This window comes from Filobasidium floriforme, assembly GCF_021052385.1.
Source record: "Filobasidium floriforme strain CBS 6241 chromosome Unknown HD553scaffold_18, whole genome shotgun sequence".
Taxonomy (NCBI): domain Eukaryota; kingdom Fungi; phylum Basidiomycota; class Tremellomycetes; order Filobasidiales; family Filobasidiaceae; genus Filobasidium; species Filobasidium floriforme.
The window spans coordinates 610,433-622,750 of record NW_025763639.1 but is presented as its reverse complement, the minus strand read 5'-3'; the positions used below and the strand labels follow the sequence as shown (position 1 = coordinate 622,750).

Genomic DNA, 12,318 nt, shown 5'->3' with positions numbered 1-12,318 from the left:
GAGAGGCGGATTTAGTCTTATGTGATGTTGAACACCCGAAATACTGATGTTCGGAGAGCGGTGAAGATCAGCTTACAGGGCAGAAGACTCGAGACTGTAACCAATCATGCGACATTACGCATCTCCCGGAGTGTCGACGGTCCACCTGCAAAGAGCGTTCAGCGATTCTGTATCCCGGCCTGCCTCAGCGCGGTCACTTACGATGGGGGAAATTCCAGACATTCAGAAACCTTCTCCCAGGAAAAAGTTTCGCAACCGTTGGCGGCATTGATCACACAGTGCCAAGCATCTACGCCTACGATCTGCGCTGTACTCAAGCTCCATTTGTGCGGCCGTCGCGTGTTTTTGGGCATACAACGCAATGCGTATCGAGCGAGTGCTCGCCGTTGCATACGCATCGCGATTGCGTAAGCCCAAATCGGATAGTAGGTTCCTTCGGCGACTTCCTGCCACAACCGCTCGCCAAGCAGCCGGGTTACCAAGGGCAACTCATATTTGTCGGCGAGCGATTTGACCCCCATGATATGGTGTCTATTGTAGTCCTTCAGTAGACCCAAGGAACCGTCGAGCAACTTGAAAAGGAAGTTTAAAGGCCCGAAATCGTCGTCCAGAGGAATAGTATTATCTTGAGTAGGTTCGATGCGTCGCCTCTTCGATGGTCGTCCATCAGGGATATCGCTCGGGGCATCACCGACGATCAACATATCCCTGAATACAGGGCTGAGAATGCACAACAGTGTCAAGTGTCGTTTCATAGCATTACACAATATACCAGTGCTTACCTCAATAACAATAGCCTTCGTCGCACGATGACCTCCTTGTCAAGACGACATCGTAAAAAGAATAGGCGATCGTCATCCATGGTTCGGTCGGCTCGCTACTATCTGCTTACGGGCCGTCGTCCACGGAAGATGGCGAGACAGTACCCTGATTAGTAAGTGATCGCTTGACCTTACGGGTACCCTGTCCGGAAGACTGACCAAAAACGATAAGAATGCTTCTGACTTTGCTCCCCATACCCGTCGAACTTCGATGAGTAGGACGACCTGGTAGTTACATATATATTCTCAGAGCAAACAAGGGGTCCTTTGAGATCTTGCTTCCCGCAGATGATCAGCTTCCGAAATAGAATGAAGGTCCTTTGGGTATCTTGTTTCCTCTTTGTCCTTACGTCCTTGGGGAAGATCGGGTAAACCTTCGGTAAGTGTCGCAATATGAACATCGCTGTCCAAGCACTATCGATACAGCCTGCTGCATGCGGTGTTAAGATGAGCTGCCAGCATCCAGCGGAAGAAGAAAAACGAAGTTGTGCGATATGAAACCGGTGACAGCCAGCGTGCGCTACACCTCCACGTGATCTGCATATCGTTTTCGAGTTTCGGCTGCATTGACTGATTACTGATTCACCTCTCCTAGAGTCCCAGATCTAGACCTCGGCTGACACTTCCTGTGTACTGGTCGTGGATTATCTCGCAATCAGGGCCAAGGCCGCTCGGACTGACACAGGCCACACGCTCACGCCGCGCAGATGAACTGTCTTCGTCGTTTGCTACCGTCAGAGCGCGAGAGGAACGCATTTCACAGCATAGCCAGACTGAAGACTGACGCTGACGATTATCTAGAGCTGGTAAAGATGGTATCCAATGTCTTGTATCACGCACAAACTTAGATAAGAGAAGGGCGAAGACAAGATACGACAATGGGTATATGTCATCGCCGAGGGCAAAAAAGCCAAAAAGATTAGCCCATTGTGGGGATCGAACCCACGACCTGCCGATAACTTCGAATTCTGTCACCAGAATTGAGAAGTAAGAGTCGGCTGCTCTACCAACGGAGCTCAACGGGCTATACCGCTTGCGATGTGTGCAAATAGTAAAGCTGGAAATTAATGTAAAAGACCACTTCCATGCAAGATCAGCCTCCACCTTGGTTCCCCCTCAATCATTATCGATCGACCCAACCTCAACCCATATCATTCTTCACCATTTACGACACATTCGGCGGTTAGTATAGCAAAATTAGAAACGAAGTGACACATTCAAACTCATTCATCATGGCCACCGCAACAGAGACCTCTCGAGGCTTCAAGAGGAGACGCAACTCGATTACCGAATTTGAGCGGTCCCTGATGACCGCGCCCGTAGCTAGTGGTTCAAACTCGCCACCCAACGGCATGACCAACGGGCACACCAGCAACGGAGCCTCGAATGGATCAGCTGTGGCGAATGATGAGGATGACGACAACTATACTCCCTACGTTCCCGTCGCCAAGCGTAGGGCCAACCTGCTCTCTTCCCTCTCACAACGTCACCAACCGGCAAAGACCGTGACAAAGACGCCTGAAGATCTCGCTCGCGAGCAAGAGGCATTTCAGCGAGAGCAAGAGGCAGCCGAGGAGGTACGGCGTGAAAAGGCGAGGAAGGAACGTACACTGCTAGAGGAGGCTCAGGAAGTTAAGAAGAGGCAAGCCGAGTTGGACCTGCAGGAGACCGATCTCGAGCGAGAGGCAAAGAAGGAAGCCGAGATCTTGGCCGCTCTCGAGAAGCAGCAAAAGAAGTTGGCGAGTGCTGCCGAGTTGGCTAAGGGTGTGAGCTATACCGAGAGTATCAAGACAACGTGAGCACAAGTGTCTATGCTCACTCAGTCTCGATCATCCAGGAGCTGATGATGGATACGCTCTTAGATGGCAGGCACCGCGTTACATCCGAGACCGGACCGAGGCTCAGAACGACGAGGTTCGAGAACAGCATCATATCATCGCCGAAGGGGACGATATCCCTCCTCCCATCTCCCGCTTCGAGGTGAGCTGGCTGTGATACTGCATTTCTCATCGTTCTCGCCATGCTCATACCCTACATTCCACACAGGATATGAAATTGCCCGCTCCGATCCTCAAATACCTGAAGAGCAAAGGTATTCTCAAACCGTCACCGATTCAGACGCAGGGAATCCCAACCGCTCTGCAGGGCAGGGACATTATCGGTGTCGCCCAGACCGGTTCCGGAAAGACCTTGGCATTCACGCTCCCGGCCATCATGGCGAGTCTGGAAATGGAGGCTAGGTTGCCCTTCGTTCGAGGAGAAGGGCCTGTAGCCATGGTCATCTGTCCTTCGGTAAGCTCGGAGTTTGGCTCCTCCCATTCGGCTGTCGTGCCGGGATGCTCATCCCCACGTTTCGGTTTGTGTACAGCGAGAACTGGCCAGACAGACCTATGAAGGATGCGTGGCTATGTGCAAAGTCCTGGCAGAGAAGGGCGAATACCCCGAAATCCGATCGCTTCTGTGTATGGGAGGTATCAATATGGCCGATCAATCCGAAGTGCTCAACCGAGGTGTACACATTGTGATCGCCACTCCGGGTCGACTAATGGACATGCTGGAGAAGAAGAAGCTGAACTTGGAGAACTGCAAGTGCGTAATAGTATGAGAACTTCGTGCTATCTCGAGTCGATGCTGATCACTCGCTATGACTTCAGGTACATGTGTTTCGACGAGGCCGATCGAATGGTCGATATGGGTTTCGAGGAAGACGTCCGAACGATCATGTCCTTCTTTAGCGTAAGTACCGCCCTCCACTCTCAGTAGTTAGGAACCGTCTAGACTCTGGTTGACGACTCATCACCGCTTATAGCACCAACGTCAGACCCTCCTATTCTCAGCAACAATGCCCCAAAAGATTCGAGATTTCGCACAGGCTTCCTTGATCGAACCGGTCCTGATCAACGTCGGTCGAGCAGGAGCAGCCAACTTGGATGTGCGTACTGGGTCGTTCTGTCTAAGACCAGATCGGGCGTATCTAACACGATCTTATACATGCTTTTAGGTCATCCAAGAAGTCGAATATGTCAAGCAAGAGGCCAAGATGCTGTACCTCCTCGAATGTCTGCAGAAGACGCCTCCTCCTGTCGTTGTCTTCAGTGACAACAAGAACGAAGTCGACGGTGAGTCCGACTTTGCCTGAGAGAATTCATAACTATATACTCATCGACTCGTTCACGCATAGACATCCAGGAGTACCTCTTGCTGAAGGGGGTCGAAGCTGTGGCGATTCACGGTAGCAAGAGTAAGACTTACCACCTTACAATTGCTGTGACACGGTAATTGACAAGCTCTTTTGTGCTAAAAGGTCCGGAAGAGCGAGAGTTTGCCATCACCTCTTTCAAGGACGGGCGGAAAGATGTTTTGATTGCCAGTGGAGTCGGATCCAAGGGTTTGGATTTCGCCGAGATCAAGGTACGTCTAGTAACTGATTGTCAGAATCTACTGAGAAACACCTTTTGATATGATCCCGTCTCATCTTACAGCACGTCATCAACTACACCATGCCAAAGGAGATCGAAGATTATGTCCATCAGATCGGTCGTACCGGTCGTGGAGGTCGAACGGGTTTGGCAACGACGTTTGTCGACGCCAGCTTGAACGAGGCCATCTTGTTGGACTTGAAGTACCTGCTACTTGAAGCCAAGCAAAAGTGAGTCGGCCGTCGCCATTTGCCATATATCAAAATCTTATGACTGACATCCGAATCTCGCCGGTTGTAGGGTTCCCGAGTTCATCAAATCGATCGATGATCCGATGGAAAAGTACCACGCCGCTGGAACGGTCGGAAAGGCATGTGCCGTCTGTGGTGGTCTCGGTCATTCGATTGTCAACTGTCCCAAGCTCGAGGACGCTCAACGACGACAGATGGCGGGGCAGACGGGTCGGGAAGGTGGTGGAGGAGGTGGTTACTAAGGAAAAGAGGAAGGAGATTTTCCCGCTATTGTATCATCGCCAACGTCGTGCTATGACATCATTGTTTTTGACAATTCCGGATCCACATTGGTTGGGCAGACTGCAGACCGTAGATAGCAATTAGCCGTCTGGTAGCCGGTGGGTCTTTACTGAATTACTGACCTAACGGTTGTCGACCCAGCAGGTGGATCGTGGGTTTTTGCTTCCGATCGTCAAAGGATCGTCCTTTGACGATCGAAAGGAAGGTTACCCCGACGTTTCAAAGGAATCCTACGTGCGATCGCAGATCACAACAAATCTCGAACCTCTCACCTCTCATCAAATCAAAACAAATAGAATCCAATCCCCTATCTAGCCAACGACTATAAGAAGCGAGGGATGTCGAATCAAACGATGCCCTTGCCGGGTCACGATATGTCAGCATCAACAACGCGAACTCCTATACCATCATACTGTCGCCATGAGCTCCGCCAACACCCCTACAGCCTTCATGGATTTCACCCGCAATGAGGTTGATACTTTGTTCAGCCTTCTTATCCCAACGCTCCCTGAGCCCGGCCGCTTCGTATACTCGCAAGCGGTACTCTGTGACAAGGGTGAAAAGGGATTCTCAGAGGAAACCCTGCCGTCTTTCTACACCATCGACCTAGTCACGCAAAGGAGGATCGGTGCTGGAATTAACGAGATCTGGGAGAAGGAATTGGCGGGCCAGGTTGATGCGCTCAAGGCTGAAGCTGTGAGTGGACTGTCTTGTATTTGTTGATTCGTGCGTGACATGCGCTGACCTCACTACGCACAGATCGGAGAGCTCGTCCTGGAGTCTAAGTGCGATAGGGTTTCCTCCCCTATCGCTCTCCTCCTGTTGATGCTTGAGAGAGCATACGGCTGTTGGATTTTGGCTGTCCCCGAGTGGAAGCCTGTTTTCAAAGCTATTCTCCAAGACGGAGTGCCAAACCAAACCCGTGGAATGGAAGATGGTGAGTTACAGCCTCACCGCTGCGCGTGACCAGTTTCGGAAGATCTTTACTGAAAATACCCTGTTGATGACTTCATAGATGCACCGACTACCTGGCTGAAGTGGCTTCGTACTGTCTGTAGACAAGAGCTTCTAATCGACGCCGTCTTCAAATCGGCAACCATTGCGAATCACGCCGGCCCCCGATTGCTCATTGGAGAGAAAGCACCTATCGCAACACCCCCTCGCAAAAGGCGCAACCCCGAGTTGGAGAAGTTGAGACACCGGGCTCATCATCTCAAGGATAAAATTGGCTCGATGAGAAGGGGACGAGGACCAGGGGTCATGTCGTGCACAAATAGGCACACTCGGGGTTGTGCTTTCCCCTCGATGGTGTCTTTCCTGTCGTCGTTCCGATTATTATATCCTTCCTTTTATTGTATAGCGCTCGTTACGTTCGATATAGCTCTCATTTGTCATTATGTGGTTGATACAGTATTATCGTGTAAAGTCCATGCCTAGAACGTCTCGTCCAACAAGCCGCGATCAAGTTCTGCGACCTCCTTGGCAAGATCGAACATTGAATCCTCCTTCAACGAGCGCATCCCGAATCCCTTCTGCGCATTGGCGATAGCCAGGTTCCTGTTGACGGATTGCATGCTGACGCTCGGTATCCTCGGGTTATCGGATACGGGCCTCAAGACGCCCATATCAGATCCAAGAGAGACGTTGCGGTTCTTGGTGAAACACGAGCTCTCCGAGTTCGTCGTAGGGATTGTGTTCTCCTGATTCATGGTCGTTTCCAAGTCGTGCAACAGTTTCCCGTATTCGCTTTGAACGCTTTCGAGACGTGCGTTTTTCTGTGATGCGAGAAGATCAGGATCAGGGATGTCAAGGACGAGGCACCGCGACGACTCACCTCCTTGAGCTTGCTGTTCTCGCTCTTGAGACCGTGGACGGAGTCGTATAGCGCCTTGTAGAAGATTTCTTTTTCCTTGGCTCGGGCTTCGAGGGCCTGTACCTTCGGCAACCACTCGGCCTCAACGTCTTCGCGAAGCTTGCGAGCGGGTTCGAGGAGGTTCTTCTCGTACTCGTCTGTGTACAACAAAGGTCGCATCAGCTTACGGCATCGAATCTAGCATCGATCATCTTCAGCCGACCTACGTGTCATTTCGGTCAGCTGATCGACCTGCAGTTGCAGTTCGCCTATACGGCCATCCACATCCTTCGGCCGGAGAGCAAGCTCCCGCTTAAGCTTTTCTATTTCGGCTTGCTGTTCCGCGACCTTGGCCTGAGCGACGTGGGCCTCTTGTTGCAGCTGCAAGGTTTGAAAGCGGCTGTTATCAGCCATCGAGATTGTACATGTGAAGTACATTTCAACGACTCACCGAGTAGGTCGACTTGTCATACTCGATTGAGCTCTTCGAGGGACTCGCCGGTCTTGCCAGTCCTGAACGTTCCACAACCTCGTCTTCTGCCACGCTTGAAGAATCCAAGATCAAGCGTTTCAGCTCGGACAGACGGTTCTGGAACCGGTCCCTCTCCTCGCGCTGTTTGTATCGGGCATCGGAATGTTAGCGGAAGACGTATGTTCAACAGCCGCTACAGCTCACCTGTGCCATAGTCGTCCGCTTGGGCCCGTTGTCAACCTCGGCCACTTCAGCGTCCCGCGCGGCCAGTTTCGCCTGTGCCAAAGCAAATCAATCAGAACCTCGAAATGTGTATCTCCTGTCGTGCGTGTCGCATGATCTCACCTTGAGCTCGGCAATCTCGTTCTGATACTGCTGGATCAAGGCAGCGGGATCGACAACCTCGGTCTGCTTGGCGTTCAAGACGACTCGCTTGATTCCCGCTGCAAAGTTCAAGGTCGATTGTGATTCCGTTACGGCCGAGTGAGCGGGGTTGATCGTGCAAATGACCGAAATCCGGGCTGAACCCGAGAGCGATGTTTGCAAGAGTCGTGTACTGTGGAAGAGCACCCTCGGGATTAGCTCTGTTCGGTCGACGCCGTGTAGAGTCAGATTCGACCCACAGCTTGGAATCACGATAGGGGATATGCCCAGTAGTCTTCTTCGCAGACTGTTCCGCCAATTTCGAAATGACGTTCTTGAGCGTCAACAGGCTTTGCGGATGAACGCAATTATACTTCAGCACGTATTGATTGTAATCCAGGGTTCGTCTAGACTTACGACTGGTTGATGTGTTTCCCCTCGGCGTTCCTCTCTTTGTTATCGGTCGCCCGCTCGGAGCCAGCGAGATCGATCAAGCTAAGAGTACTGATCCGGGTAGCCTTGTTCTTTCCCCGCACGTCATCATCCCGGCCTCCCTTGGCTCGCGATTCGATGACCTGCAGTCGACGAATCCATATCGATCAGAAGTTTTCGTAGAGATTGACGTAGGACGGTAGCGGACTCACAATCCTGAACACACTATGAGATCGCGAGGATCGCTCGTTCCAATCGGTACACCCTGTCCTCCTCCTCCCCTCTCCGATGTTCAGAACCTTCTTCACCTCGCCCACATTGGTGACGACCATCTCTGTCAACCCATTGATCCTGACCTCTCCCTCCTTCTTCCCGTTCAAGATCGTGACCTCGCCCTTGCTCCCCTCGGGCGCCAACAAGTCGCCGAGAGCCTCGTTGTACAGCTCGAGGTAAGAAGCACGCAAGACCCACTCCCTCGTCGTCTCCCGCTTGATGATTCGGAAGATCTCTTCCACAGCGAGGGGAACCACTCCGGGCGATTGAGATGTCCCGGACATCGTATGAGACTTGCCCGATCCGGTTTGACCGTAAGCGAAGCATAGCGAGTTGTACCCCAACATGGCAGATCGGACGTGCGGTAACGCCGAGGTGAGGTAAGTCTCTGCGTTCGAGGCGGTTGTGGGAAGGATCTGGTCAAAGTGCCAATCCCTCCGAGATCCATCGGCCAGTCTGATTGTCCTTGGTCTGGAGCTTCCAGCGTCCATCAACGTGGACCAGGCGTTACTATCTGAAGGATTCGAGATCGGCCGGATCCTGGCAGCGTATAATGTCGTCCGGGTTAGCCTTTTCGTATGAACCCTAATCACCTATCCTCAACCAGAACATACCTGATAGTGACGAGCACCGTCTCATCCTGTCCTCTAGACGCGTCCCACGCATCCAAAGAGACGTCCTCCAGCCCGGCTTGCAACTCCTCCATGCCCATATCCACATGATCTTCCTCCATCCGCCTAGTTCCCAAGGCAGATAACATCGGGACGTCCAACCCATCTCCCTCCTCATCATCCTGAGCGGTTCTTACTAGCCTCATCGTCGTAGGTCTTACATCCCCCTGGTTCTGATTTTGCGGATTGCTCGCCGAGCCCAAAGCTTCTCTCCGAGCAGGTTTGGGCAGAGGCATATGACGGGTCCTCGCTTCCGGTGTCATCCCCGCTCTGATCTTGGGCATCGGCGCGGGAACAGGAGGCGGCCCCATTGAGTCGTTATACGAACTCGTGTTTGTATTGGATCCCGAAGCTAGACTGCTAACGTCTGATGCGGTCGTACTAGGCCTCCTCAGTCGGGAGGACGACGACGGGGTAGCGTTTCCGTTTGCATTGCTACCTCCAAAGAATCCGCCCAATTTGCTCTTGGCCGGAGTCATCACATGGATAGGTCTATCTTTCCCCGAAGACGAAGTTGAAGACTCGGCAAAGGGGTCTCGCGAGAGAAACTCGTGGTTGACCTTGGAGACCATCTTGCTGATCGGGCGAAAGGCGGATCGTTTGGATGAAGGGGAAGACGGAGAGCCGGAATGCTTGTCGTCGAGTTTGTGTGGGATTGGCGAGTGCATGATTGGGTATGATATGTATTCACGAGTGTATGTTTGGGTATGTGAAAGCGATGGCGGCTGCGGTTGTTGAACGGTTCGAATCAAGTATGTTGATGCGAAGTTGATGGAATGAGACGAGGTCGACGAAGTGTGATGTTGAGTGAACATCTATCCTCCTCTCTCTTCATCAACATCTACCCTCCCCGGGGCATTTCTCACGCGTTCAGATCAACTTCGAAGGCATTCAACGTCGGGACATCGTATAACATTCTCATTATAGGGTTCCAGCTATTACTCATACAACGTCGCTTGTCTATCACTATATCCATTCCTTCGTCCTCATCAATTCCGCGAACTCGACCATAGTCGTCATCTTGGTCCCGCCTGTCGCCACACCTTTGGCTGTCCTCTTCTGCCGTGTCCTCGGCCTCGTCGTCGGTCCTTCCAGTACCTCCGCTAATGTCCGTTCAAAGTCGACAAGCTTCTCATAGTATATGACGTTCTCTGGCGGTTTTACTGACACCGCCGCCGCTACCGGTTTCCGCGTTGTGCCCTTGACGGCCGGCTTCGCTCGCGGCCGCTTCAGACTCCTGGTCGAGTGCAGGAGCACCCTGGCGAGATGTCTCAACCACATCAGATTGGTCCTCGGCAAATGTCCTGCCCAGTCCCCATCCGACTCGTCATCCACGAGATCCCGGATCGCACGGTACACGTCCCACTGGTCCCCGACGCCGCTGAAAACGTCTTCCGGGATGGGCGTAAAGTAAGGGTCCTGATCTCCCATAACCGGGTGGTCCACTCGGGACAGTCCGAAGTCGACCATGGTCGCCTTGTACCCGATAAAGGCGGGATGCGCGGCATCCGCTGGGTCGTCATGAGCGCTGGTCTCGACCGGTCGAAGGAGGACCTGACCTTCGTGTAGATCTCGATGCTACAAGGATCAAGCGATCGTCAGCTTTTGCCTTACACAGATTAGATTTTGGCGATCGCAGTCGACCCGACTCACTTCGAACCTCGCCTTGACTTCCCCCTCTGCCAACGTCTTGACGACCTGCATAACCGCACCCCAAGCCTGCTTCCATCCGGTCGTCTTGTCAAACTCGAATGACTCTAGGTCGACCCCCGCATTCTCGAGCACGATCAGCGCGTAGAGCTGAATCTCCGGAAGATCTCCTGAAATGTGATGGGTCAAGCTTAGCATGCTAGCAAGAGCATCAAGTAAGGCAGATCAAGATGAGGCGACTTACCAGGCCGAACACTATCAGATCCGCGTTGATCCTCAAACTCATCCCAAGCGTCGAGCAAGACTTCGGGGTAACTCCCTCGCACCACATACGCCCTGTTAACCATCAAACACGCGCAGCGTCAACATCTCGTAAAGAAACTCGATGAATGGCAAGACCCCTGAACTCACCCGTGACACCGCACAAACCCTTCTGCCATCCCGCTCATCAACCGCGTAATCTCGATCTCCCGCTTGACGTCTGCTACCAGGGAACAAGCCACCTCCTCGTCCGCCTCATCTTCGTCATTTCCGCCGTCTGAGCTTGCCGGTTTAGCCTGTTCAATCAACGGGATGACCTTCACTACCAATCCCGTCTCCCTCGTTGGCGAGTCGATCTGCTTCTTCTTCCCAGCTGCGGCTCGTCCCTTGGTTCTCGGCTTGGCTTTGCTCTTGCCTTGAGTCGGAGAGTCGTTCAAGACCAGAGCGTAAACCTCGGAATAACTCGCCTCGCCGACCTTCCTAAACCCGTTCGATCCCGTAGTTACGTCCCTCTCACTCTGCCCTTCCTCGAAGTGATGTCCGAGCGCGTGTTGCTCGGCCAGCCCGAAAACGTGCGTAGAGAGGAACGCACTGAAATCAGGAGCCGACGGTTGGCCGCACAGGTCGAGAAGCTCTTGAAGCGGACTCTTAGCTTCAGATCCCGCTAGATCCAAGTTTACCGCCTCAAGGGACGTTTGGACGAGCTCGATGGCGTCGGTCTTGGTTCCTACTGGAGAAGGGGAGCGCATTGGGGTGGTCTTCCTAGGCGGGAGAACCACGATCAAATCGCGAGTCTTGTCATCGACTTCTTCTGGCTCTACCGCTAGTTTCTCCTGGTCGTTGGCGGACGATGCGCGTTGACTGCTCTCAGGGGTAACGACCACCTTTCTCCCTCTTCCTCTCCTCGGCCTCGGCCCATCGCTGGCTAGCAGAGAGGAAGACCCTGAGCTCGTCGTCGAGGCCGAACCCGAAGTCTCGATCACAGTAGTAGTAGTTGTCACTTTCGACGACTCTACACTGATCCTCGAGGCCCGAGGGTGGTTCTTCCTTGTCCGTCGCCTAAGAACAGGGAGGACAATTTCCTCTTCCTCCTCCTCTTCTTGATCATCGACTTGTTCTTCGCTTTCCTCCTCAATGGTGTTGCCTGCCTGTACATCGACGTCCTTTCCGGCCTCAGCTCCGCTCGACTCGGCTACTTTCGATGCCATGTCCGACCGAGATCCAGGCCCGGAATCCAGACCAGAATCCGAACCCCGGATCTCCCCACCCATCCTCAATTCCGAATCTATACCCATCTTCATGTGAATGTCGTCGTCCTCGGGGGCATCTTCGAACCGCCCGCTAGAAACCCTGAACGATCGCAATCCTTGGAGCGCTGGTTCTAGGTCCAGCCCGGTATCCCCATCCGCCTCGAAGATTTTTGTCCCAACACTGTCTTCGCCTTCGATACTATTGCTAGTAGCAGTGCTGGTGCTGGGCAGAGTAGTCGACTGAGCGGAGACGAAGCTTGTACTCGTAGAGGCTGACGAGCAGGACTCTATGGAAGCGGTCGATGAGATGGAAATCGATAC

The 12,318-nt window shown here is 53.0% G+C and overlaps 5 protein-coding genes and 1 non-coding gene across 6 annotated transcripts; 2 read left to right on the top strand and 4 right to left on the bottom strand.

Annotated features, from left to right (window-relative positions):
* Positions 1-114: 114 nt before the first annotated feature.
* Positions 115-862, bottom strand: HD553DRAFT_344260 (uncharacterized protein; the record flags this gene model as incomplete). Its single annotated transcript, XM_046182968.1, has 3 exons — positions 115-145; positions 202-720; positions 783-862. The coding sequence occupies 3 exons, from the start codon at positions 860-862 to the stop codon at positions 115-117; spliced, it is 630 nt and encodes a 209-aa protein (XP_046034798.1).
* Positions 863-1,742: 880 nt separating this feature from the next.
* Positions 1,743-1,846, bottom strand: HD553DRAFT_t82. Its single transcript has one exon. It is a non-coding gene; the product is annotated as a tRNA-Lys (tRNA).
* A 165-nt stretch (positions 1,847-2,011) lies between these two features.
* HD553DRAFT_315745 (P-loop containing nucleoside triphosphate hydrolase protein) lies at positions 2,012-4,804 on the top strand. The gene is made up of 11 exons (XM_046180528.1): positions 2,012-2,616; positions 2,684-2,801; positions 2,868-3,113; positions 3,190-3,410; positions 3,476-3,557; positions 3,631-3,753; positions 3,823-3,940; positions 4,003-4,062; positions 4,126-4,232; positions 4,304-4,470; positions 4,541-4,804. Exons 1-11 carry the CDS (start codon positions 2,054-2,056, stop codon positions 4,731-4,733), a joined length of 1,998 nt encoding a protein of 665 aa, XP_046034797.1. The 5' UTR covers positions 2,012-2,053; the 3' UTR covers positions 4,734-4,804.
* Positions 4,805-4,974: 170 nt separating this feature from the next.
* HD553DRAFT_336507 (uncharacterized protein) lies at positions 4,975-6,138 on the top strand (the record flags this gene model as incomplete). Its single annotated transcript, XM_046182237.1, has 3 exons — positions 4,975-5,469; positions 5,533-5,710; positions 5,789-6,138. Coding segments are annotated over exons 1-3 (804 nt in total), but the record flags the coding sequence as incomplete, so codon positions are not given.
* On the bottom strand, positions 6,139-9,596 carry HD553DRAFT_298892 (P-loop containing nucleoside triphosphate hydrolase protein). Its single transcript, XM_046178592.1, has 10 exons — positions 8,780-9,596; positions 8,105-8,705; positions 7,878-8,035; positions 7,721-7,810; positions 7,443-7,653; positions 7,302-7,373; positions 7,077-7,238; positions 6,853-7,006; positions 6,608-6,783; positions 6,139-6,548 (listed from the first exon to the last, which is right to left on the bottom strand). Exons 1-10 carry the CDS (start codon positions 9,502-9,504, stop codon positions 6,207-6,209), a joined length of 2,691 nt encoding a protein of 896 aa, XP_046034795.1. The 5' UTR covers positions 9,505-9,596; the 3' UTR covers positions 6,139-6,206.
* Positions 9,597-9,802: 206 nt separating this feature from the next.
* Positions 9,803-11,496, bottom strand: HD553DRAFT_275096 (uncharacterized protein; the record flags this gene model as incomplete). The annotated part of the gene is made up of 5 exons (XM_046177890.1): positions 9,803-10,414; positions 10,490-10,656; positions 10,731-10,822; positions 10,898-11,103; positions 11,188-11,496. The coding sequence occupies 5 exons, from the start codon at positions 11,494-11,496 to the stop codon at positions 9,803-9,805; spliced, it is 1,386 nt and encodes a 461-aa protein (XP_046034794.1).
* Between the last annotated feature and the right edge of the window lie 822 nt (positions 11,497-12,318).

Excerpts from the sequence above, each read along its gene's own strand:
- HD553DRAFT_315745 (XM_046180528.1), top strand. The coding sequence starts at position 2,054 with ATGGCCACCGCAACAGAGACCTCTCGAGGCTTCAAGAGGAGACGCAAC. Across the intron at positions 3,754-3,822 it reads CAGGAGCAGCCAACTTGGAT|GTCATCCAAGAAGTCGAATA; the intron begins GTGCGTACTGGG and ends ACATGCTTTTAG. Across the intron at positions 4,471-4,540 it reads CTACTTGAAGCCAAGCAAAA|GGTTCCCGAGTTCATCAAAT; the intron begins GTGAGTCGGCCG and ends CGCCGGTTGTAG.
- HD553DRAFT_298892 (XM_046178592.1), bottom strand. The coding sequence starts at position 9,504 with ATGCACTCGCCAATCCCACACAAACTCGACGACAAGCATTCCGGCTCT. Across the intron at positions 8,706-8,779 it reads ACGGTGCTCGTCACTATCAG|GATCCGGCCGATCTCGAATC; the intron begins GTATGTTCTGGT and ends ATACGCTGCCAG. Across the intron at positions 7,007-7,076 it reads ATGACAAGTCGACCTACTCG|CTGCAACAAGAGGCCCACGT; the intron begins GTGAGTCGTTGA and ends CAAACCTTGCAG.